The sequence below is a fragment of the Ranitomeya variabilis genome, chromosome 4, assembly GCF_051348905.1.
Source record: "Ranitomeya variabilis isolate aRanVar5 chromosome 4, aRanVar5.hap1, whole genome shotgun sequence".
In the NCBI taxonomy this organism is placed as follows: Eukaryota; Metazoa; Chordata; class Amphibia; order Anura; family Dendrobatidae; genus Ranitomeya; species Ranitomeya variabilis.
In genome coordinates, this window is record NC_135235.1 from 584,767,727 (window position 1) to 584,792,722 (window position 24,996).

Below are 24,996 nucleotides of genomic sequence, written 5' to 3' on the forward strand. Positions count from 1 at the left end.
TGTGTTGTGTAAATGAGAAATTGATAGATCCCTGTTTTGTTTTTTTTTAAATAAAACTGGTAGCACACTCACATCTGATTGTGATCCCATTGGTTGATTGAAAACACTAGGCTCTAATCAGACCTGTACATAAAACTAATGAAACACCATAGAAAATGTTGTAATTGGGACCCCTTAACTCTTGGAATAAAAAATATATATATTTGGCTATTCAATGATGTACTTGTCCTGATGATGCAGATGTTGCTGAAATCATGATGACGGGTGGGGGAAGGGGCAGGTGCTAAGAAGCGCACTGCCCCCCTGGCTTACGCACCCATAGTGACGGCGTGGTCTGTCACTATAGGTAGAATGCCTCTGGCTCTAATTTTACCCTCAAATTTTATGCTTATTCTAAAGGTTCACATATTTTGCCACTCAGACATGTGATATTGGATAATTTTTCTTCATTTAAAAAAATAACAAAGTATAATATTTTTGCCTCACTGTATTTGGTTCTTTTTCAGCTTTCAAACCTTTTTGAAAATGTGATTCCGGAGGGTTCACAAACTTTCTCTCGTAACGGGTGTGCAAGTCAGCGTGGCTATGGATGATATGAGAGGGCCAGCCGCTCCTACCCGGGCTAGGCTGTAGTTTATTGATAGTCATAAATTGATAAAACCTCACATGATTCCAAGTAATAAACAGAACATAAAAGAGGCGATTATATCTGGTAATTTCCAGGCGGCTTTATTACAGCGAGCGATTTATCAATCAGGGTTATTTTTGGACACTTCTCAACTTTCTGTTTCAGCTTTGATAAATTGCATTCTATTATTTCCATAAAATTCACATGGGACTACAGGAACCATGTTATAAATCTGGATGAGCAGGTTTGAAGAATTAAAGGTAGTTTCCAAAATTGTGCGGGATTCCTAAATCACTGATCCTGTCTGAGGATGAGACATGTACTGTCTGGATGAAGTGACCTGTCATGTAGGTATATTTTATTATCCAGTGGGACATCAGAACGCGCTAATTATACATTCACAGACAAATCAAAGGACAATAAGTTCCAATTAATAGATTTATTACAATGTCCAAAAATCTGCATTATGCATCATTGTTCTCTGTCACCACCTGGTGGCCATTTGGCGTACTGCATTTATGAGCTAAATTTCATTTTCTCTGTCACTTTAAATACCAATCTTCACCAGTTCATGAAGATTTTGAGATTGTCTCTGTTGCCAGAGAGCCATTCCAACATACTAGGGTTCACTAAAAAGTTTCATAGTTCTAGGTACGTTGTTAATAATTGCTGGGGGTCCCAGCTTGACCCCCACAATTCTGAGAACACAGATCCAGATTTCCCTGATTTAAATGGTGGTCAAGCATGCACAATGCTGATTCATCATTAATTGTCCATGGGGCTGATGGAGTGCTGTACTTGGTTATCTCCATCACTCCCATAGTCTTTGAACGGAGTGGCATTGTCTATGCTCCCATGCAGTGCTAGTCAAAAAGGAGACGAGAGACAAACAAATTACGACGTTTCAAATTTTTTTTTTTATGCCCTACTGTTGGCAAAAACTGCTTAATGAATCCTCCCCATAGTCTAATGGACCATGCACACGTTGCGGATTTGGCTGCGGATTTACAGCAGTTTTCCATCAGTTTTACAGTAGCATGTGCAGTGCACACAATGCAGAAAATTCCGTGTGGAAACGCTGCGTTGTATTTTCTGCAGCATGTCAATTCTTTGTGCGGATTCCGCAGTGTTTTACATCTGTTCCATAATTGGAATCCGCAGGTGTAAAAATGCAGGTGAAATCCGCAGGGCGTTTCACCTGCGGATTTTTCAGAATCTGCGCAGAAAAATCCGCAATGGAATCCGCAATGTGTGCACATACCCTAAGAAAGGCTTTATAGACCTAATGGTGTAGCACACTCTGCTAAACTGGCTGTATCAACAAAGGGGTTAATGTATTTCTGCCATCTAGTGGCAAAACGTGAAACTACATCACACCGCAGTTCTAACGGCAACGCGTTTGGAAAAACGAGGAAACCTTCTTTTATGTCCGACCTTGTATGAAGAACCTATGTAATCCACAGAACTGGAATTTTTTTTGCCGATGGATCCTGGACCCAATGAGGCACCTTTTTTCTAGCCGATTGTTCGTAAAGAAAACAAAAATGGAGTCAAATCTCACTTTGGTCTGTGTCCTGGATCAAACTCATCAATGCAAATCAATGGCCCCATGAAAAGAGAAAAAGGGAAAGTGCATGGATGTCATCCGTATTTTACTATTTGACATTTTTTATTTTATATGAGAAAAACTGATTCAACAAAGATTATAAAAGAACAGACACAAGGATCAAAAATGGATCCAGCATTTGGGGAAAAAAAGAACGGACCTTAGTTACACTGGATCTCTGACTGTCGATTCCTGGCTGTGTGATGCCGCGGAGCCGGCCACATCCATCACTGTGGTTCTGGGACGTAAGTCATCCTCAGCATTAGGCCACTCGCTTTCTTGGCCTCACATTAAAAAGAATTATTGACACTTCTTCCTCGCCCTAAATAGTGGAGCCTGCAGCTGCGGACTCGGGTGTGGGACTGGACCTGAAGGGCAGTTTATTATAATGGAGACGGTTTTTATATAATATTATTAGATAACGTCACAGATCACAGTGCAAACCTCAGTTATGTGGCACACCATGCTTTGCACTGCGGCTCTGCTTGCTCATTTTGCGTATCGAGAGCTGGTTTTCTTGACACCCAGCCATGACTGATAACAGAGAACAATAGATCCAATTACAGTAGGCTTTTTCTGATGATCACATCGGATTCTGCGTTGATGTCACGTCTCCGTGGGTGACGGCTGAGATCAGAGCACAGCGAGCGGCTCCCTGTAGGGCGGATACTCAGACTTCATAGTAGGGCGAGAGGATGGAGTCACTTGGAGATCAGTCATGATAATTAAATAGCCCTGAGGAGAGAGGAGAACCTGGTGATCATCCACGGGGAAGAGCCGGGTATCTAAGCCCATCGTGTACAATGCTGTATGATAAGACCTCATCCAATCATGTGTGATCATACATAAGCCTATTATGTGTGATACTGTGAATCTAATTCTCCTGATTTGTTGTATATTGTCAGGGTATCTAAGCATTTCATGTGTCTACTACTGTACCTAAACCAATTATGTGTGATACTGTTTGCTGAGCTCCTGCATTCAAAACTATGATGGTCAATACTGACTGCTGAGACGGAATATGTTATCCTTTCAGTTTACTGTATCTAAGCTTATTGTGTGATATTGTCTGCCGACTTGGTGTATCTAAGCCTATTGTATAATATTGTCTTCGTTGCTTCTGTATCTAAGCCTATAATGTGTGATACAGCCTACTGAAATGCAGTATTTAAGCCATTTGTGTGATACCATCTGGTTAGCTGCTGTATCTAACTTTATGAGATGTGATACTATCTGCTGTGCTTATGTACCTAAGCCTATCATATGCAATACTTTTTGCCCAGCCAGTGACTTAATGGAGGGGACTTCACCTGCAGCACACGAACGATGGGGTCTTGGAGCCGGACCAGAGGTGTTGGCAGTGGGAACATGTTCTTGAGTCGCTCTGCAGACAGATGACAGAGGTGAGAGACGCTGTAGTGTTCATCATGGGGGTTTATCACTCATAAATCCTCTGCCCCTGCGGGGAGCTATTGGGCTTCCTGGGCTACATTTTGTGTAGCTGGATGGACACAAGATGACTGGTTAAACATAAGATGGTCTGGGCAATGGCTGTCTGAGGACCCTCTTTGACCCACCGTAACATAACTCATATTAAAAGACCCTTACCATTCAGGAATGGGGTCATTATTTTCAGGCCTAAGTTAAGAGTTTTCTGCAGAGAGTCCATCTAATAGAAAAATACATGAAACATAGATCATAGAAGGTTCACATATTGTGCATTCATAGTGAAGCAGCGCTGCAATGTAAAGTATGAAGGTGGGAAATGGACTCCAAACTATGTACCTAAGGTGAAGTCACTGATTACAGCTGAGGTCTAAACGAGCAGAAATAAAAAGCAGCCGCATCCGAGGAATGGAAATATAAAAAGCTAATATAAAGTATGTACTCCACAAAGGCATTCAGTGCTAGGAATCTTTAGGCTATGTGCACACGTTGCGGATTTTGCTGCGGATCCGCAGCGGTTTTGACGTTGCGGATTCGCAGCTTTTTCCCATGAGTTTACAGTACCATGTAAACCTATGGGAAACAAAATCCGCAGTGCACATGCTGCGGAAAAAAACGCGCCGAAACGCTGCGTTGTTTATTCCGCAGCATGTTCATTCTTTGTGCGGATTCTGCTGCGGTTTACACCTGCTCCTCAATAGGAATCTGCAAGTGTAGAACCGCAGGTGGAATCCGCACAAAAACCGCATAAAATCCATGGTAAATCCGCAGTAAATCCACAGGTAAAACGCTATTTTTTTCCCTGCCTATTTCTCAAAACGGGTGAGGAAAAATCCGCAGAGGTTCCATCTACGTGTACACATACCCTTAGACTTTGTACTCCACAACATTGAAATTACACCAAGAAGGAAAAGTTGTGGAATTATGGAAATCACAGGAAGGAGACGTTACTGATCTGCAAATGATGGGAAAAAAACATTTTTAAAACATCTTGAGTTAAGTAATAAATCCCAACACTTACAGCCTCGGCTGGTATCAGTGAGGTTATTGATGGTTGTCTGAGGAAAGTTCTGCTGTGATTAATGCATTTGGAAAAATCATCAAGATCTGCTGCTGGCAGCTCCCTTTGCAATTGCCGAACAATGAAATCCTATACACCATGTTCCAAATTATTATGCAAATGATATTTTTCTCGGATTTTCCTAAATGGTCGGTACAAATGACAGTCAGTCTAAGGGTATGTGTCCACGTTCAGGATGGCCGGCGCTTTGGACGGAGCGGAAAACTCGCTTCGCCCAAAGCGCCGCCCCCTTCTGTAGAGGCGATGATGCCGGATGTGCTCATTGCAGACATCCGGAATCATCGCACCCCACACATAGGGCCCTGTGTTGTACCTTGTGGCGGCGCCGCGGAATCATCGCACCCCACACATAGGGCCCTGTGTTGTACCTTGTGGCGGCGCAGCGGCGCCGCAAGGTAAATGGACATGCTGAGTTCTAAAAAGACGCACCGCATGTCCGGAACCGCAGGGCCGCTGGATGCGTGTTACCACGCATAGTGGAGACGGGATTTCATAAAATCCCCTCCACTATGCTGTAACATCTGGACGCTGCGGATTGAACACTGCGGCTCCACGCTGCGTTCAATCCGCAGCTATTCCGGATGTAATACGGCCCGTGGACAAATACCTAAATAAGTCATCACCCGTTAGAGTATATATCGAACTTTATTGAAGAAACCTCCCAATGATAACAGTATAATCGCCAAAATGAATAAAAACTCAAAATGCAATGTTCCAAATTATTAGGCACAGTAGAATTTCTAGACCTTTGATATGTTTTAAAGAACTGAAAATGCTCATTTGTGGAATTTGCAGCATTAGGAGGTCACATTCACTGAACAAAAAAGCTATTTAACTCCAAAACCTCCTAACCGGCCAAGTTACATGTTACCATAGGCCCCCTTCTTTGATATCACCTTCACAATTCTTGCATCCATTGAACTTGTGAGTTTTTGGAGCGTTTCTGTTTGTATTTCTTTGCATGAAGTCAGAATAGCCTCCCAGAGCTGCTGTTTTGATGTGAACTGCCTCCCACACCCTCATAGATCTTTTGCTTGATGATACTCCAAAGGTTCTCTATAGGGTTGAGGTCAGGGGAAGATGGTGGCCACACCATCAGTTTATCTCCTTTTATGCCCATAGCAGCCAATGACTCAGAGGGATTCTTTGCAGCATGAGATGGTGCATTGTCATGCATGAAGATGATTTTGCTCCTGAAGGCACATTTCTGCTTTTTATACCATGGAGGAAAGTGGTCAGTCAGAAACTCTATATACTTTGCAGAGGTCATTTTCAAACCTTCAGGAACCTTAAAGGGCACTACCAGCTGTTTCCCCATGATTCCGGCACAAAACATGACTCCTCCACCTCCTTGCTGATGTCGCAGCCTTGTTGGGACATGGAGGCCATCCACCAACCATCCACTACTCCATCCATCTGGACCATCCAGGGTTGCGCGACACTCAACAGTAAACAAGACTGTTTGAAAACTAGTCTTTATGTATGTCTGGGCCCACTGCAACCGTTTCTGCATGTGAACACTGTTTAGGGGTGGCCAAATAGTAGGTTTATGCACCACAGCAAGCCTTTGAAGGATCCTACACCTTGAGGTTCGAGGGACTCCAGAGGCACCAGCAGCTTCAAATATCTGTTTGCTGGTTTGTAATAGCTTTTTAGCAGCTGCTCTCTTAATCCGATGAATTTGTCTGTCAGAAACCTTCCTCATTATGCCTCTATCAGCACGAACACGTCTGTGCTCAGATTCAGCCACAAATCTCTTAACAGTATGATGATCACACTTAAGTTTTTGGTAAATATCTAATGTTTTCATCCCTTGACCAAGGCATTGCACTATATGATGCTTTTCGCCAGCAGAGAGATCCTTTTTCTTTCCCATGTTACTTGAAAACTGTGGCCTGCTTAATAATGTGGAACCTGCACAAATTCTGCATAAAAAACGCGGTAAATCCGCAGGTAAAACGCGGTGCCCTTTACCTGCGGATTTATGAAATCCGCTGTGTAAAAATCCGCAGCCTTCAAAAATACGTGTGCACATACCCTTGCAAGGAAAATAATTTTTTTTTTGTCTTTTTTCCGCCAAGGGTTATTTGGACATTTATACCATTCTTTGGCGCTGTACCAAATTATTAACTTGGATATTGTCGTGCTATATTTGGTCAAACATTTAATTACCTCACCCCCAATGTGATGACAGGAACTGCTTCTCTTTGATGTGATGTGTGATGCTTGGTGGTATGGATGATGTTGCTACTCTTAACTGCTTTTCCAGGTTTGCGGCAGTTAGTCTCGAGCACAGACGAATCTTTGCGATGATAAGTTTTGTTTAGAACTCGCAGCAGTAAGTCATACTGAACTCAGATGTATAGTACACTGCAGGTCTCCTCACACGGGGAAATTCGTCATAGCTCACATTACATTTACAGAACTCAAGTAGTGGGAGGTCTGCATAAACATCACATAAAGGATACAGAGACTGCTGTCTACACATTACCTAGAAGACACCAAGACTGCTGTCTATAAGTCACATGGGAGAAACCGAGACTGCTGTCTATACATCACATGGGAGAAACAGAGACTGCTGTCTATACATCACATTGGAGCCTCCGAGACTGCTGTCTATACATCACATGGGAGACACCGAGACTGCTCTCTATACATTACATGGGAGACACCGAGACTGCTGTATATACATCACATAGGGGATACAGAGACGCTGTCTGTACATAACATAGGAGAAATCGAGACTGCTGTCTATCATCACATGGGAGAAACAGAGACTGCTGTCTATACATCACATGGGAGAAACCGAGACTGCTCTCTATACATCCCATAGGGGATACAGAGACTGTTGTCTATACATCACATAGGAGACACATAGACTGCTGTCTATACATCACATAGGAGACACTGAGACTGCTGTCTATACATTACATGGGAGACACCGAGACTGCTGTCTGTACATCCCATAGGAGATACAGAGACTGCTGTCTATACATCCCATAGGGGATACAGAGATTGATGTATATATGCAGTGCCCCAGAGTCCTGGTCGTTGCAGTACTGTCGCTCCGCCAGTAAGGGGAGTGATGGTACGTCTGATGGCACTAAAGGAGTTCACCTGACCAGGTATCACAGTCACACATTACACTTCACACTCTGGCCACCAGGGGGAGCAAAGGGTTCTATGTATTAGGCCACTCCTCACACTCTGGTAAAACTGGGGGTTGGATAGGAAGTTAGGGAGAAGCTGACTGGGTTTTGCCCAGGTAACATCTAGTGAGAGGAGAGCGTTCGTTGGGAAGATCCAGGGGGGTCCCTGTCAGGTGTGGGATCCTGACAGAGGCCTAGCACAAGGACAGATCGTTACAGAGCCGCGCCTGCACTTCATTGCGGTGGCATCTTAAGAAAGGACACGAAGCGAAGTATATTGTGGAGAAGTGAGAAACGAGATCACAGCACAAAGGCGATAGAACCAGTAGGAGTCATGCCCCGAGATCGGCAACATCCTACTGAGGCACGTAGCCGGTGGCCGGAACGCCGAGGAAGTATTGGGCTCTACGCATTACTTCAAACCAACGGCAGGGCAGTTAATTTTAGGTTGGCTGCCTCACCTTAATCACCTAATGAAGACAACGGAGGCAATTGTGGGAGAGGGGCATCTCTAGGGTCCCTATAAAATAACTCCAGGCCTACCCCGTCATACGGGTGCGTCCTATCCATATCATCTGGGGGACGGAGAGAGAAAGAACAGAAACATACATGACAGTTGTGAGGACTATCCCGTGGTGCTCAGCAGGGAAGTACTACAACACCCAGGCGCTAGTAGGTAGGCACTGATTTCCACCTGCAAAGTGAACTCTGGATGTGCCTTCGGACCGGCCGGTCTCAGCCAGCCCTGTTAGCAGTGCTCTGGATTGCGGATGCTGAAGCCTTCAGTAAAGAGGTAAAGAGACTGCAACCTGGTGTCCTCGTCATTTACTGCGACCTACATCTGCACCTACATCTTTAATTGGGCGCCCCTTAGCAGGGCCACGGACCGGGTCAGGCCACCGTGACATCCCCAGCACCGAGAGATAGACCCGGAACCGAGTACCCCGCTGCCCTGTGTTTGGGGGCCGCTCCATATACATCACATGGGAGACACTGAAACTGCTGTCTTTACATCCCATAGGGATACAGAGACTGATGTCTATACTTCACATAGGAGACACCGAGACTGCTGTCTATACATCACATGGGAGACACCGAGACTGCTGTCTATACATCACATGGGAGACACCGAGACTGCTGTCTATACATCACATGGGAGACACCGAGACTGCTGTCTATACATCACATGGGAGACACCGAGACTGCTATCTATACATCACATGGGAGACACCGAGACTGCTGTCTATACATCACATGGGAGACACCGAGACTGCTGTCTATACATCACATGGGAGACACCGAGACTGCTGTCTATACATCACATGGGAGACACCGAGACTGCTGTCTATACATCACATGGGAGACACCGAGACTGCTGTCTATACATCACATGGGAGACACCGAGACTGCTGTCTATACATCACATGGGAGACACCGAGACTGCTGTCTATACATCACATGGGAGACACAGAGACTGCTGTCTATACATCACATGGGAGACACCGAGACTGCTGTCTATACATCACATTGGAGACACTGAGACTGCTCTCTATACATCATATGGGAGACACCGAGACTTTTCTTTATACATCACATGGGAGACACAAAGACTGCTCTCTATACATCACATGGGAGAAACCGAGACTGCTCTCTATACATGCCATAGGAGATACAGAGACTGCTGGTTACACATCACATGGGAGACACTGAGACTGCTGTCAATACATCACATGGGAGAAACTGAGACTGCTCTCTACATCCCATAGGGGATACTGAGACTGCTGTCTATACATCACATGGGAGACCCTGAGACTGCTGTCTATACATCACATGGGAGACACCGAGACTGCTATCTATACATCACATGGGAGACACCGAGACTGCTGTCTATACATCACATGGGAGACACCGAGACTGCTGTCTATACATCACATGGGAGACACCGAGACTGCTATCTATACATCACATGGGAGACACCGAGACTGCTCTTTATACATCACATGGGAGACACCGAGATTGCTCTTTATACATCACATGGGAGACACCGAGATTGCTCTTTATACATCACATGGGAGACACTGAGACTGCTCTTTATACATCACATGGGAGACACTGAGACTGCTCTCTATACATCACATGGGAGACACTGAGACTGCTCTCTATACATCACATAGGGGATACACAGATTGCTGTCTATACATCACATGGGAGAAACCGAGACTGCTCTCTATACATCCCATAGGAGATACAGAGACTGCTGTCTATACATCACATGGGAGACACCGAGACTGCTATCTATACATCACATGGGAGAAACCGAGACTGCTCTCTATACATCCCATAGGAGATACAGAGACTGCTATCTATACATCACATGGGAGACACCGAGACTGCTGTTTATACATCACATGGGAGACACCGAGACTGCTATCTATACATCACATGGGAGACACCGAGACTGCTCTTTATACATCACATGGGAGACACCGAGACTGCTCTTTATACATCACATGGGAGACACCGAGATTGCTCTTTATACATCACATGGGAGACACTGAGACTGCTCTTTATACATCACATGGGAGACACTGAGACTGCTCTCTATACATCACATAGGGGATACACAGATTACTGTCTGTACATCACATGGGAGACACTGAGACTGCTCTCTATACATCACCTGGGAGACACTGACACTGCAGTACAGAATGGATCAATGATGAAACCAGTAGTATGGTCATTTCACCAAAGTGTCCCAGGAGCAATTTTTTATCCCATAACACCAGACCGAATGTTGCTTGTGCTATCGTGACCAGCCTGCATGGCTTAAATATGCTACCGTGGGCTCCAGGGTCTCCGGATTTGTCTCCCATAGATCACATTGCTGACATCATTAGTCGGCAACTGCACAAGGAGCTGTCAAAAGCGGATCTTGAGGATTTGCCCAAATGCTGTCAACGCAGCAGAACATTCCTCAGACGATCATTAATAACCTCACTGATAGCTTCGAAGGATGTAAGTGTTGGGATTTCTACCTGTGGCTAATACTGATGAAATTTAAATGTTTTTAAAATGTTGATTCCATTTTTTTCACCTTTTGCCGATCAGTAACGTAACTATCTTTCCTGTGATTTCTATAATTTCACAACTTTTCCTTGAGTAGGGAGAGCTGTGGCCAATCCATGCATTAGCAGTCCGTGCTCTGGACGGTTTGCACGGACGTCTGATTGAGCATTTAGCGTTGCAATTAAAATGTTGATTATAGGGTACAAACTAAATTACCAGAAATGACCAATAGGTGGCAGGCCTTCCATTGAAAGGAATGACAGGAGCTTCATTACTAAACAATAGATAATGGATAAGGCACTCACCTTCACAGGACCCACATCAGAATGTATCAGTGTCAGCGAAAAACTACAAAGAAAAACTGGAGTCATCTGCCAGAGAATGACACATCTCATCTGCACTTTGCTTCTGTAGAGCAGCAGTCTACAACCTATAGCCACTTTGTACATAAATTAGTCTTGTACTGATGGTATGTGCTCAATCATTCCACCAGCAGAGTAGTGAACGCAGGTCTGGGGTATAATAAAGGATGTAATTCAGGATCAGTACAGGATAAGTAAAGTAATGTATGTACAAAGTGACTCCACCAGCAGAATAGTGAGTGCAGCTCTGGAATATAATACAGGATGTAACTCAGGATCAATACAGGGTAAGTAATGTAATGTACGGTATGTAAAAGTAAATCCACCAGCAGAATAGTGAGTGCAGCTCTGGGGTGTATAATACAGGATATAACTCAGGATCAGGGCAGGACAAGTAATGTATGTACACAGTGACTGCACCAGCAGAATAGTGAGTGCAGCTCTGAAGTATAATACAGGATGTAACTCAGGATCAGTACAGGATAAGCAATGTAATGTATGTACACAGTGACTGCACCAGCAGAATAGTGAGTGCAGCTCTGGAATATAATACAAGATGTAACTCAGGATCAGTACAGGATAAGTAATGTAATGTATGTACACAGTGACTCCACCAGCAGAATAGTGAGTGCCGCTCTGAAGTGTAATACAGGATGTAACTCAGGATCAGTACAGGATAAGCAATGTAATGTATGTACACAGTGACTGCTCCAGCAGGATAGTGGGTGCAGCTCTGCTCAGCTGCTACTCACTGTGCTGATTGTGGGTGCGGTCGCTGCTGAACCTGCAGTGTGCTCCTGAGCTCCTGAGAACCACCACCTCTCCACCCGGGGACCTGCTCTCTCTCTTACCCAGGGAGGGAGTGGGTTTCCTGGGATGAGTGAAGGAGCCAAGTCCCAGGCTTCTGCTTCCCAGACCAGGCTGGCGGGGGGCAGAAGGAACCAGCAACCAGCCTGCACATCAGAGGATTCGGGGGTGAGACGCTCCACCAGGAGTCGCAGCAATGTGGCTCCTACTCCCCCCAGGTCTGCAGAGACCCAGAGAAGCCGCAAGGCTTCCATGGAGGAGAAGCCTGCTAGTGTGCAAGATGGCAGTCCTTCTGGAGGAAAGCTGAGTGCTCACGGAGGTGAAGCCGACCTCACTGAAGAGGGTTGGGCGCTGCAGAGCCCCCGGGAGTCTGTGTCCACCTACGCTTCCCGGGTCATGAGCCACCTTCGTGAGTATGAAGACGCAAGCAAGACCATCACGAGGCTCCGAGAGGAGCTGCGCTGCACAAGCAACAAAGCTGCAGGTTCCTCCAAACCGAGGAAGAATCAGCTCCAGGCGGAGGTAAGGAGACTGAAGGATGACATCAATGAGCTTGAAGTCAGAAAAGCTCTCATCAGAGAAAAAAGTGGACCATTTAAGGAAAAACTTATTAATGAAGATCGATTCAGAGAAATGGCTGATAACAGAGAGCAAAGGCAGATGGGGCTGCAGCCTGAGTGCCAGGTGGATGATGATGATGAGGAGGAGGATGATGACCAGCAGAAAGCTCCACCTGGCAGCCTGCTTAGTCACTCACAGGCCACGTGCAGCGAGGTCCCTGCTGGACAGGCGACAATGACATCTCGTCGCAGTTCTGCTGGGGAGGACAGTGACATCGACCAGGGAGGGGCACTAATGGCAGAGATCAAGCTCCTGGAGTCCCCAGTGTGCCTTCAGAACTTCCATCTTGGTGATGATTTGCCAGAGGAGGCACCTGGGGGCCGGAAAAAAAAGGTGAAGAAGATCAAACCTAAGCTGCAGGAAGCGGTAAGCTATGTATATGCCCCCCTCCCTGTACCCCCTGAGTCGGCTGCAGGGTCAGCTCGCTGTATAAGCCCCGTTGCCCAGCCCAGCCCGGGTTCTGCTGTGGATCCGGTGCAAAGGCGCGGGGAGACTACAAAGCAATGTAGTGAGGCGCAGAGCTCCGTTTCTGCTTGTAGTAGCAGGGACGTAGCAGCAGGTGCATCAGCCGAGAGGCTGGACAGTGAGGGCGGCCCGGCGGCGGGCGAAAAATCAGGCCACGATACTGTGGTGCGCTCCCCAGTGGGAGGGGGGAGCAGCCCGGTGTCAGGGGCAGCTCCGGTAGCCTCGGTGCCCCTGAATGCTGTTGCCGCTGATCACTTAGTTGAGAAGCGGCGGCAGTGTGAGGGGGTTACCGGGGCTGGGCGTTCCGGTCCTCCCACCAAAGTCCTGTTCTGTGTTGGCGCCGCTGGTCAACAAGATCCTGATGCTAAGGATCAGCGGTGCCTCACAACAGCGAAAGATCAGCGGCGCCTGGTAGCAACCATGAAGCAGCGGAAAATATCAACTGATGATGCGGAGGGCACACATAAAACCAGGGGTGAGGTCACCTCCAGTTCTGTGGAGGAGACTCAGCCCCTTGTGCCTGATGATGCGGAGGCCAAAATGTCACCCCCTGTTGTCACTGGTCCAGCAGGAGTGAATGTGGTGGTGGGTATGGATGAGGAAAACTCTTTGTCTAGTGGTGTGGTTGCTGGTTTGGTGGAGGGTGAGGAGGTTATGGAGGTGGGTAATGGTGATACTGTTGGTGTGGATGTGGTCACTGGTCCGGTTGCCCCCCCGGTGGTGGCAGCACCTGTCAGGAGTTATGCCGCTGTCACCTCCGGGGGAAATAGGGCGTCCTCCTCGTCTCTGGGCTCTGGGGACGGCATGTTGCAACGGCGTCTCCTGGAGGCTCTAAAGAAGGGAGAGAGATCACTAATGGTAGAGGGTCGAGAGGTTGATCTATCCTTCTGGATAGAGAGGCATGGCCTCGGGGCCTTCCGAGAGCAAAGAGGGGGGGATACAGTGTGGTCCCTCCCAACAGCCGGGCCGGGTAGTGTGCGTAGGAATGTGGTCCGTCTTCGGTGGAGGGGCAGTGATGCGTGTCCTCCAAGGTCGAAGGTTGTGGAGCTCCTGCTGAGGATGGGCTTCAAGGCGATTGACATCTACGCCTTGATACATCCCTATTCCACACCTGAGTTTGATGTCAGCTTTGTTCGGCCGGAGGGGCTTGAACTTTTCTGGTCGAACTATGAGTTGGCAAAAAGTGAGCCCGGCTGGCGAGACTTTGCCGTTCAGGCGGTGTCTCGCCAAAATCAAGTCAAGAAAGTGACCGTGATGACATGTAACGAGTCGCTTTCTTGTTATGACATCATGACGTGGCTTGGCCGGTATGGAGAGGTAGTGGAGATGCCAAAGAAAAACCGTGACGAGTTTGGTATCTGGTCAGGGGCCTGGACGTTTATGGTAAAACTTAAGCGTTCAGGTGGTACGGTTGCCCACATACCATCATCTGCCTTCCTGGGTAGGGATCGTATCCTGGTCTTCTACCAGGGGCAACCGAAGCTCTGTCACAAGTGTGGCGACCCCACACACTTCAGCGCAAACTGCACTGTGCAGAAGTGTGCATTGTGTGGGGATGTCGGCCATCTTGCTGCATCTTGTGTGGAGATTAGGTGCCACCTGTGTGGTGAGTTAGGTCACCCATTCAGCCGTTGTCCTCGCTCCTTCGCTAACGCAGTCGTGACCCCGGTGGGAGAAAGCCGTGAGGCTGATTCTGCTGGGGAAGGGACTAGCAAGGGTGAGGGAGCTGAGGGGCCAAGGAAGAAAAGCAATAAAAAGACGCCTGCCCAGCTAAGGCGTCTAGACAAGCGCAGACAGGATAGGGAGCTGGGCGAGCCTCGGGCTACTGGGGCGGCCCCTGTCCTGGATGCCAGTCTTGCTGCTGAGGCCCCAAGGGATGATGAGTTGGATGAGGAGGTCAGGAGGATCCACAGGGAGGAGAGTGCCACTGCCTCAGAGTCCTCCCATTATGAAAGTATGGATGAGGATAATAGGCAGTGGCTAGAGGACAAGCGTAAGCTCGGCACCAAAAAGAAGAGAAAGAAGGGAGATAAAAAATCTTCTCTCACTCTGACCAAGGTACCTAAGGAAGGAAAAACCGACTCCCCTCTGGTTGGTCTTTCTAACCGGTTCCAAGCCCTTGAAAACATCTCTTCCTCTGAGGAGGAAGCTGAGGGTGAGGTTCTGGCTTCGGCGGGGCTCACAGGGGGCGCCGAGTCTCCTCCTTCTGGGAACGTAAGATCCTTGGAGGGAGGGACTGGCCCAGAGTCCGGAGACGAGGACGAAAAAAATAAAAAACGCGTGGAAATGGATACCTCCATGTCATTAAAGAGGGGGAAGGATTCCTCCTCTGAGGCAGAGGATAAGGGGAGTGGGAAAAAGAAAGCCATCTAACTCAATCACCAATGATGGCGGAACCCACTCCGTTGACGCTGGCGTCCATTAATGTCGCCAGCATAAAGTCAAATACAGCTAGATTTGCGGCCTTTGATTTTCTCAGCCGGGTTGAAGCTGACATTTTCTTTTTGCAAGAGACCAGGCTGCCAAACATGGCAGATGTGTTTAAAGCTAAGAGGGAGTGGAGACTCGGGCCCTCCTATTGGTCTCTTGCGGCCGAGCCGTATAGCGGAGTGGCGGTCCTTTTTACCGCACCGGTGGAATGCCGACGGGTTATTGAGTTAGAAATGGGGAGGTGCCTGATCTTAGATGTCCTCATGAAGGGACAAGAGCTCCGGCTCATTAACATCTATGGTCCCCAATCTAAGTGGGACCGGAAGTGTCTCTTTATGAGGATCAAGCCCTACCTTTTTACAAGTCGGCAGGTTGTCTTTGGAGGGGACTTCAATGCTGTCACGAGGCCCCGAGATAGAGGAGGTTCCAGAGACAAGCTGACTTATGATAGCGTCGCCCTTAATAGTATAGCTAGTGAGGCTCGCCTGGTGGATGTCCACATTCGGCACACCCCAGGCCACGAGGGGTTCACCTATCATAGAGGTAACTGTAGGTCCAGAATAGATAGGTTTTATTTAAAGGAGGAAGCTGTCTCTTCAGCAGTGTCTGTTGTTGAGGTGGAGTTCTCCGACCACTGTTTAATTTTGTTTTCTCTGAATGTTACAGAGACCCTCCGGATGGGAAGAGGCTTTTGGAGGCTCAATTCGTCTCTCTTGGAAGAAGCGGAGATAAGACAGTCCTTTGAGGATTTTCTTCAGAGCCAGGTACCCTTACTGGATCTTTGTAGTAGTAGGTCAGAGTGGTGGGAGATGTTCAAGGAAAGGGTGGCGAGATTCTTCCGCCAGCTCTCGAGCCTCAGGAGTCTGAGCAGGTACCGCCTGTATCAGGGTCTGAGGAGGAAACTCGAGCATCTTGTCTCAACTGGAGGTAGCCGCGAGGAGATCTCCAGAGTGAAATCTTTGCTTATGAGGTGTCAGTACGATAGACACGCATCTTTGGTTTTTGAGAGGGATTACGGGAAGTACCGCTCACCCGACCCTTACAGAAACTGCAAGATGTCAGTGAATAGTAAAGTGGTTACAGGACTGGTCGACACTACGGGGTCCCTGAGGCGATCCAGATCAGGGATCCTGGAGGTTGTCAGATCCTTCTACTCGCACCTCTTGGGGAAGAGGGATCTTGATTGGGATGAGATGTCGGCTTTCCTGGCAGAAGCTGTCCCCGAACCAGGGGTAGACCCCTCTCTTGACGTTTTGACAGAAATGATCAGGGAAGAGGAAGTTCAGTTGGCGATTGAAGGGCTTGCTCCCAAAAAATCGCCTGGTCCAGATGGCTTAACATCTGAATTCTATAAGACCTTTAAGGACGTTTTGGTTCCCCTCTTGACTGAGGTATTCAATGAGTGTCTTTCCTCGGGCACTCTGCCGAAGTCAATGAGGAGGTCTGCTCTGATCATCTTGTCAAAGGGTAAGGACCCGTCTTGCATTGAGAATTGGCGTCCCATAGCGCTTCTCAATGCAGACAGGAAGGTTCTAGCAAAGGTGCTGTTTAATCGGCTGGTGAAATTTGCACCCCGACTCCTTTTGGGGGCCCAGCATTGCTCTGTTCCAGGCCGCAGCACATTTAGTGCTGTGCTCTGTGTCCGAGAGGCAGTGGAGCAGGGTAGGGCTGGTCACTGGAAGGGGTACATGCTGTCACTGGACCAGGCAAAAGCGTTTGATCGGGTTAATCACGAGTACCTCTGGTCCGTCCTTCTGAGATATGGCCTGCCGGGGGGGTTTGTTGATTGGCTTAAGACCTTGTACAGTGGGGCAGAGAGTTTCCCGCTTGTGAATGGTTGGATTGGTAGCTCTTTTGAGGTTGGGTCCGGTGTTCGCCAGGGTTGTCCCTTGAGCCCGCTGCTGTACGTGTTTGCGATTGACCCTCTTCTTAGGAGGGTGGAGCGTGGACCGTTGGCCGGGATCAGGATGGATCAGGCAGCACCGGAAGCCACTCTGAGGGTGGTGGCGTATGCCGATGATGTCACTGTGTTTGCTTCCTCTCACGAGGAGGCAGGGTGGCTGATGTCAGAGGTAGATCGCTACTCGGAGGCATCCGGGTCCAAGATCAACCGGGATAAGTGTGAGAGTCTCTGGCTGGGAGGAGGAGATCCTGGTTTTGATCTCCCGGACACCCTTCCAGGACCCAAAGTCTCTGCAAAAGTCCTTGGCATCGAATTTGGCCAGGGGGATTACCCCAAACAAAATTGGGACAGCAGGCTAGAGATCGCCACTCAGAAGGTGAACCAATGGAAGGGTTGGTCTTTGACCCTAAGGGAAAGGGTAAACCTGAGCAAAACTTACCTGCTCCCTTTACTGATTTATCTGGGCAGTGTGTGCATCTTGCCGGAATCTCTCTGGACTCGGGTCTACAGTTTGTTCTTCCAACTGTTATGGGGGAATAGACTGAACCTGGTCAAGAGGGAGGTTACTTACCGTACGAGGAGACTAGGAGGGTTGGGTATGGTCAACCCTGTGGTATTCCTTGTGGATACCTTCATTAAGATCAATATCGCAAACCTCTGGAAAGAGAGGGCTCCTCCGTGGGTATTCTCCTGTAGGGGATGGTTTCAGCCTTTCTTCCAGGAATGGGAGACAGGAGGGCAAGTGAAGGATCTTCGCACACCGCATGGACATCTTCCGGCTTACGCTACCTTGGTTCTGAAGGTAATTCGTCGGTGGGGTCTGGGAATGTGGGAGATCAGGACTCTGCCAAGGAAATTACTTGACAGTAGGGTTCTGTTGACCCATTTCCAGAGGCCTCTGGCGCTCAGGGACTGCCCAAGTCGGGATCTTGGGGTGGGTTTGCATCTTTTGAATTCTATCAGGATCCCCTCGAAGTTTTGGGACTTGGCTTGGCGCTGCTTCCATGGGAAACTGTGTGTGAGGGACAATCTGAAGTGTAGGAGCTCTGAGGACAGGAATTGTCCTCGGGAGCATTGTGGTACCTTGCTGGAAAGCATGGACCACTTCCTGCTTCATTGTCCCTTCAACACAGAGGTGTACAACAGGGTGGGCGCCTTCATTGGCTGGTCTCGGCTGGCCGGTCTCTCCTATGCGGAATGGGCCTATGGAGCATTCGGAGACCTGGGTGGTCGGGACCGCTGCACCTTATTTCTAGTTAGCGCAGTGGTTAGGTATCACACGTGGAACCGCACGGTGCTTAGTATCGACGCAACGAAAAATCCTCCCAGTGGACGATGTGTTTAGGACCATACTCGGTGACCTGGTGAAGGTGCGCTCTCTGGAGTAAGGGAGACTGGGCGCACGGAGGGCCGCGCTCCTCTGGAGGGGCTTTTCTTTTAGTGTGCCCTAGTCTGGTCATCTCCTTTCCTGGTGGTGGGCTGCTGCTGACACTGTAGATTTTTGTTTTGTTTGATCATTATACAGTGATGTAGGGCTGCAGGCGCCGAACTTGGGCTTCGTGTTTTGTAATTATTGTGGTGTGTGCTGCTGTATATAATGTATATGCAGCGCCCCAGAGTCCTGGTCGTTGCAGTACTGTGGCTCCGCCACTAAGGGGAGCCATGGTGCGTTCGATGGCACTGAAGGAGTTCCTCCAATCAGGTATCACAGACACCAATATGTTTCACAGCTGGGCCTCCGGGGGGAGCTAAGGGTGCTATTCATTAGGCCACTCCCCACCATAGTGGGTAAACTGGGGGTCAGGCAGGAAGTTAGTAGAGAAAGCTGACTGGAACGAACGAAGCAACACCTAGTGAGAGAGGGTGTTGTGGAGGAAGAGACAGTAGGGTCTCTGCCAGGGGTGGGATCCTGGCAGAGGCTTGGCATTGAAAGAACGTAACGGGACCGTGCCTGCTCAGAATAGCGGCGGTGCCCTAAGAAAGGATTAGAAGCGAGATAGATTGTGCTGAGTGAGAAACGAAATCAAGCAGAAGGAGAATACCAGCAGGGGTTTTGTTGAAAGAGGCAGCACCTTGCTGAGGCGCATTACCGGTGGCCGGAACGCCGAGGGAGTGGAATAATATACAGCTTTAAGCCATACTCCAAACAGTGGCAGGACAGTCAGTCTCAGGCGGGCTGTCTACCACATATCACCTATGAAGTCTTTGGGGGCAATTGCGGGAGAGGGGCGTCTCTAGGGTCCCGGAAGAACTCCAGGCCTACCTGACAAACGGGTGCCGTTCTTACTGTAACATCAGGAAGGGACGGAAGATTAGCAGAAGATCAGTTAATCGAGTTGTGAGGGAACTTAAGAAACAGACACAACAGTTGTGGGGTACTTTCCGTAAGCATAGCAGGGAAGGACTACAACACAAAGCGCTAAGAAGGAAGGCACTGATTTCCACCTGTGAGGAGAACTCTGGAAGTGCCATTGGACCGGCCGGACTTGCGCAGCCTGGTGGACCGGATTCCGGACTGAGGACCGAGAGATCTCCAGTAAAGAGGTAAAGAGACTGCAACCTGGTGTCCTCGTTATTTACCGCGACCTGCACCCCACAACTGCACCGCTACACCACCGTTAACAGCACCTATTTGCAACGGACGTCCCCCACTGACAGACAGGGCCACGGACCGGGTCTAGCCACCGTGACAACCCCAGGACTGAGATCCCAGAGGCCCGGCTCCGGGTACCCCTCGGCCCTGCGGCGGTGTGGGGGCGCTCCAAATCTTGGCGTCACGAACAGGATCTACTTAAGCCTGAAGAATCAGGTCATGTGTGCCTAGAGACTGTGATTTACTGTACTTGAACCGTACTTTATTGAAAAGACTGTGTGTTGTGCCATTTGTCGCCAAAATCCGCCGCCATTGCAGCGCTGAGGAGAGCGCAGGAAGAGAAGAGGGGCGTGGAGTGGGCGTAGACAAGTTGGAGAGCGCGAACAGCAATGGCCGCCCAGTCTAAATATTTCTGTGTGTTGAGGACGTGCCCGTCAACAGCAGAGGTCCGCCTCCTGATCCTGGCCGGAGGGTGGAGACCATGGGGACGGGGCCGCCCACGGAAGAGACCGTGGGAAGGAGACGCGGGAAAAGAACAAGAAATGGCGGCACCAGGAGCACAGCGCGGAGCTGACCCGGCCCAGTCCGAGGCCGCACAAGCTGGGACAGGCTCCGAAACGCCAACGCTGCGGGGTCTGACCCTCACCGAGCCACTGTTGGGCCGACCCCCTGTGCCACTGTCCGAAGAATGTGTGGCTGCAGCCGAGGCCCGACAGCTGGCCCGCCGCCTGAAGGCTGATGCCCGTGCCCTCACCTGGGTGGGCCAGCCCACCGAGATCAAGTTGTCTCCTGTTGCTGCTTACCCGGCCGCGGCGGAAGGTACGCTACCCGCACCGGGCCTGAAAATCATGCCGGATGCTGAGCACTTACGGCGTCTTATGGCAGAGTGGCGGAGCCGGCCCCAGGCGGAGCAAGTTAATTTGATTAGTGTTCCGGAGATTCCGTCCTCACACTGGGGTGTGGTGGTGGCCTTCAACCCCCGGTATGGAAGAGGGGTGATCCAGGAAATTGGAGAGCCGCTGCAGATCCGCGTGGACCGGGAGGAGGTGGAGCCTTGCAGCGGAAGGTTCGATCGTGACCTGGAGCCGGGAGACGCCGTCACCTACACGAGGTGGAGAAGGGGCACTGGAGAGACGGGCTGGTTCGCCCGAGGTGTCCAACGATGCGTCGCCCTCCAGGCTGCGGCGGAAGCACCGGAAGGAGATAATCCCGTAGGGAAGGCAGCAGGACCCGGCCCCGAGGAATCGCGAGAAGCTCGGCCTCGCCGTGCCCCGGAGGGACGGGTGCACCTGCCGACAAGGAGGACCTCCCGGCGAGGGATTTTATCGTTACTGGGACCGGAACGGCGTCCTGGCTCACCGGTGCGATCTGTTGGCCTGGTGAGGCCGGATAAGAGGTCGCCTTCCGCAGAACCCCAGTAAGATTTTATTGCTTCTAAAATGTAAATAGTTACTGTTTGTTCTTTAAGTTGCTGCTAAACCCGTCCAGGGTAAACTTTAAAAAGGTGACCCCTTTGTTGACCCGGGGTCACTATTGTTGTTTTCTTGAAGTTTTGCACAAAGTTACACAAACTGCGAAATCATGGACTGTGCATGATTTGAACTTTCTTGTAAATAGTTTGCACCTTCTTAAAGGTGCTTCCTACTGGTTTTGTTTAAAGACATTTTGCGAAGATACCATTCCGGAGCCTTTGCATGGACTGGTAGGCTGAGAAGAAGAGCTACCTCAGAAAGACTTGATCTTCTCTTAAAGGGGAGGTTAGAATTGAACTTGAAAGTGATACTGTTTTGGAACAGTAATGTCGAGATAATGCTTTGAAGGAAATGTAACTGTTTTTCATGGAAAAGTTATGTGTGTTTAATTTGTTTAAAATGTGAAACCTAGATAATGTTCTTTGGAGAGAAAGATGCAGAAAGCCCGTAGGGGTAGATGTAGAGTTCCATTTAACTGAAAGTAAAGAAGTAATAACGAATGTGAGGATAGAAGGTAAACCCTGCGTCCCCATAGAAAGTTAGTTCGTTACTAAGGACAGAAAGTAGACCCGTAGGGGTTAGTGAGTGAGTCCTTATAGGAGCCAAGCAGAGTGTGCTCCATGCTCTCAAATTGAAAGGCAATGTTAATTTATTGTTCCAGCATTTGCACTTAGTAGAATACCTGGTTGGGTAATGAGAGTTAATTGTAGCCTGTTGCTATGATATTTGATTATGTTTTGTAACGTTAAAGTGTCCTCACCTCCCATAAAGGGAAGCCTGTTCAAGTATGCTTATTGTTTTGCACTCAACAAATTTGTATGTCTTTTTGCTAACCTGTATTGTTGTTTTCTTCCCAGTCCCGGAGTACTGTGTTTAACCAGGGGGGAGTGCAGCGCCCCAGAGTCCTGGTCGTTGCAGTACTGTGGCTCCGCCACTAAGGGGAGCCATGGTGCGTTCGATGGCACTGAAGGAGTTCCTCCAATCAGGTATCACAGACACCAATATGTTTCACAGCTGGGCCTCCGGGGGGAGCTAAGGGTGCTATTCATTAGGCCACTCCCCACCATAGTGGGTAAACTGGGGGTCAGGCAGGAAGTTAGTAGAGAAAGCTGACTGGAACGAACGAAGCAACACCTAGTGAGAGAGGGTGTTGTGGAGGAAGAGACAGTAGGGTCTCTGCCAGGGGTGGGATCCTGGCAGAGGCTTGGCATTGAAAGAACGTAACGGGACCGTGCCTGCTCAGAATAGCGGCGGTGCCCTAAGAAAGGATTAGAAGCGAGATAGATTGTGCTGAGTGAGAAACGAAATCAAGCAGAAGGAGAATACCAGCAGGGATTTTGTTGAAAGAGGCAGCACCTTGCTGAGGCGCATTACCGGTGGCCGGAACGCCGAGGGAGTGGAATAATATACAGCTTTAAGCCATACTCCAAACAGCGGCAGGACAGTCAGTCTCAGGCGGGCTGTCTACCACATATCACCTATGAAGTCTTGGGGGGCAATTGCGGGAGAGGGGCGTCTCTAGGGTCCCGGAAGAACTCCAGGCCTACCTGACAAACGGGTGCCGTTCTTACTGTAACATCAGGAAGGGACGGAAGATTAGCAGAAGATCAGTTAATCGAGTTGTGAGGGAACTTAAGAAACAGACACAACAGTTGTGGGGTCACTTTCCGTGAGCACAGCAGGGAAGGACTACAACACAAAGCGCTAAGAAGGAAGGCACTGATTTCCACCTGTGAGGAGAACTCTGGAAGTGCCATTGGACCGGCCGGACTTGCGCAGCCTGGTGGACCGGATTCCGGACTGAGGACCGAGAGATCTCCAGTAAAGAGGTAAAGAGACTGCAACCTGGTGTCCTCGTTATTTACCGCGACCTGCACCCCACAACTGCACCGCTACACCACCGTTAACAGCACCTATTTGCAACGGACGTCCCCCACTGACAGACAGGGCCACGGACCGGGTCTAGCCACCGTGACAACCCCAGGACTGAGATCCCAGAGGCCCGGCTCCGGGTACCCCTCGGCCCTGCGGCGGTGTGGGGGCGCTCCATATATATTGTAAAAAAAATGGGGATATAGATTTGGGTGTAGGTGTTAGGTTGGGTGGTGGGAAAAGGGGGGAGGTGGGATTATCTTGTGGGACTATGGGACACCGGGTTGTTTGGGGGAAAAACTGGCACTGCCTGATCTGGCCTATGGACGTGGACATGGACTGAGGCATGAGACGCAGGACCAGCTCTCAGGTCAGTGCGGGGGGTTGGGAATGGAGGATAGCTTGTAGTATTGTATGTATTTGTTTAATTTGTAGTTATTTTATTTAAAACTAAAAAAAAAAAAAAAAAAAAAAAAATAATTCATGTATATAGTCTTTGTTTTCCATTGTTTATTTTATTTGTTATTATTATTTTGTTTGGTGACCGGACCTGAAGTTATTGTTCTGTATATACTGTATAATATGTGTGAGAGGAGAGAATGAGCGGCTGGACCAGTGTTCAGTATACTGATTATTTTCTGGCTAATATTTTTGTTATATTTTCTGCTATTATTGTTATGTTTTTCATTTTTATAATAAAAGATCTACAGGATATAACTCAGGATCAGAGCAGGACAAGTAATGTATGTACACAGTGACTCCACCAGCAGAATAGTGAGTGCAGCTGTGGAGTATAATACAGGATATAACTCAGGATCAGGGCAGGACAAGTAATGTAATGTATGTACACAGTGACTGCACCAGCAGAATAGTGAGTGCAGCTCTGGAGTATAATACAGGATGTAGTGGATTTAAAAATAAAATTACCTTTTTAAAGGTGTTTAAATGTAGGCTTACCCTTTAAAGAAGTTGGTAAATGAAATTTGCAAGGTTAGAATTTGGTTTTTGACTAATATTGATTTTTGGCTACATACTTCTTTATGGATATAGTTGCTCCCACTGTTTCTTCAGATAAGATCACATTTACTGCAGTCTCTGAGTCCTGTGCAGAGAATACTAGGATCATTACATGGATCATTAGTAAGACTCACATCATCTCTCCAAACAGCAACTCACGGCCTGCATCTGGAAAACTGGGAACCGCGTCTGGTTCGGATACACGGCAAATGCCTGGATCTCTGCAGACACCTGCACTGTTAGAGAGTCCAGCTGGCAGCTAACGGATGGGGCTGATCGGGCAGAGACCTGGAGGACAAGTGGCGGGGAGTCCGGGAAACATTTGGGGAGCTGTGGATGAAGGGGGAGACACTGTAGTTTAAAAGATTTTTGGGATCTCATACACTTTGTTGGTACTACCAACGCAGCGTTTTTGCTGCCGAAAAAAAACCAGAAATAAAATAAAAAAACACTGTGTGTACATCCACTTACACAATGT

General features: G+C 48.6%; 1 protein-coding gene across 2 annotated transcripts in view; it reads right to left on the reverse strand.

The window, feature by feature from the left end:
- Positions 1 to 1,052: 1,052 nt before the first annotated feature.
- Positions 1,053 to 24,996, reverse strand: part of LOC143765900 (bactericidal permeability-increasing protein-like) — a 56,800-nt gene continuing 32,856 nt past the window's right edge. For both annotated transcript variants that reach the window (XM_077253085.1, XM_077253083.1), the window contains exons 11-16: positions 24,678 to 24,848; positions 24,536 to 24,603; positions 11,282 to 11,324; positions 3,843 to 3,903; positions 3,545 to 3,618; positions 1,053 to 2,969 (exon numbers count right to left, since the gene is read on the reverse strand). In XM_077253085.1, coding sequence (XP_077109200.1) covers positions 2,868 to 2,969; positions 3,545 to 3,618; positions 3,843 to 3,903; positions 11,282 to 11,324; positions 24,536 to 24,603; positions 24,678 to 24,848 — 519 coding nt within the window. In that variant the 3' untranslated portion in view covers positions 1,053 to 2,867. The remainder of the gene's footprint in view (positions 2,970 to 3,544; positions 3,619 to 3,842; positions 3,904 to 11,281; positions 11,325 to 24,535; positions 24,604 to 24,677; positions 24,849 to 24,996) is intronic.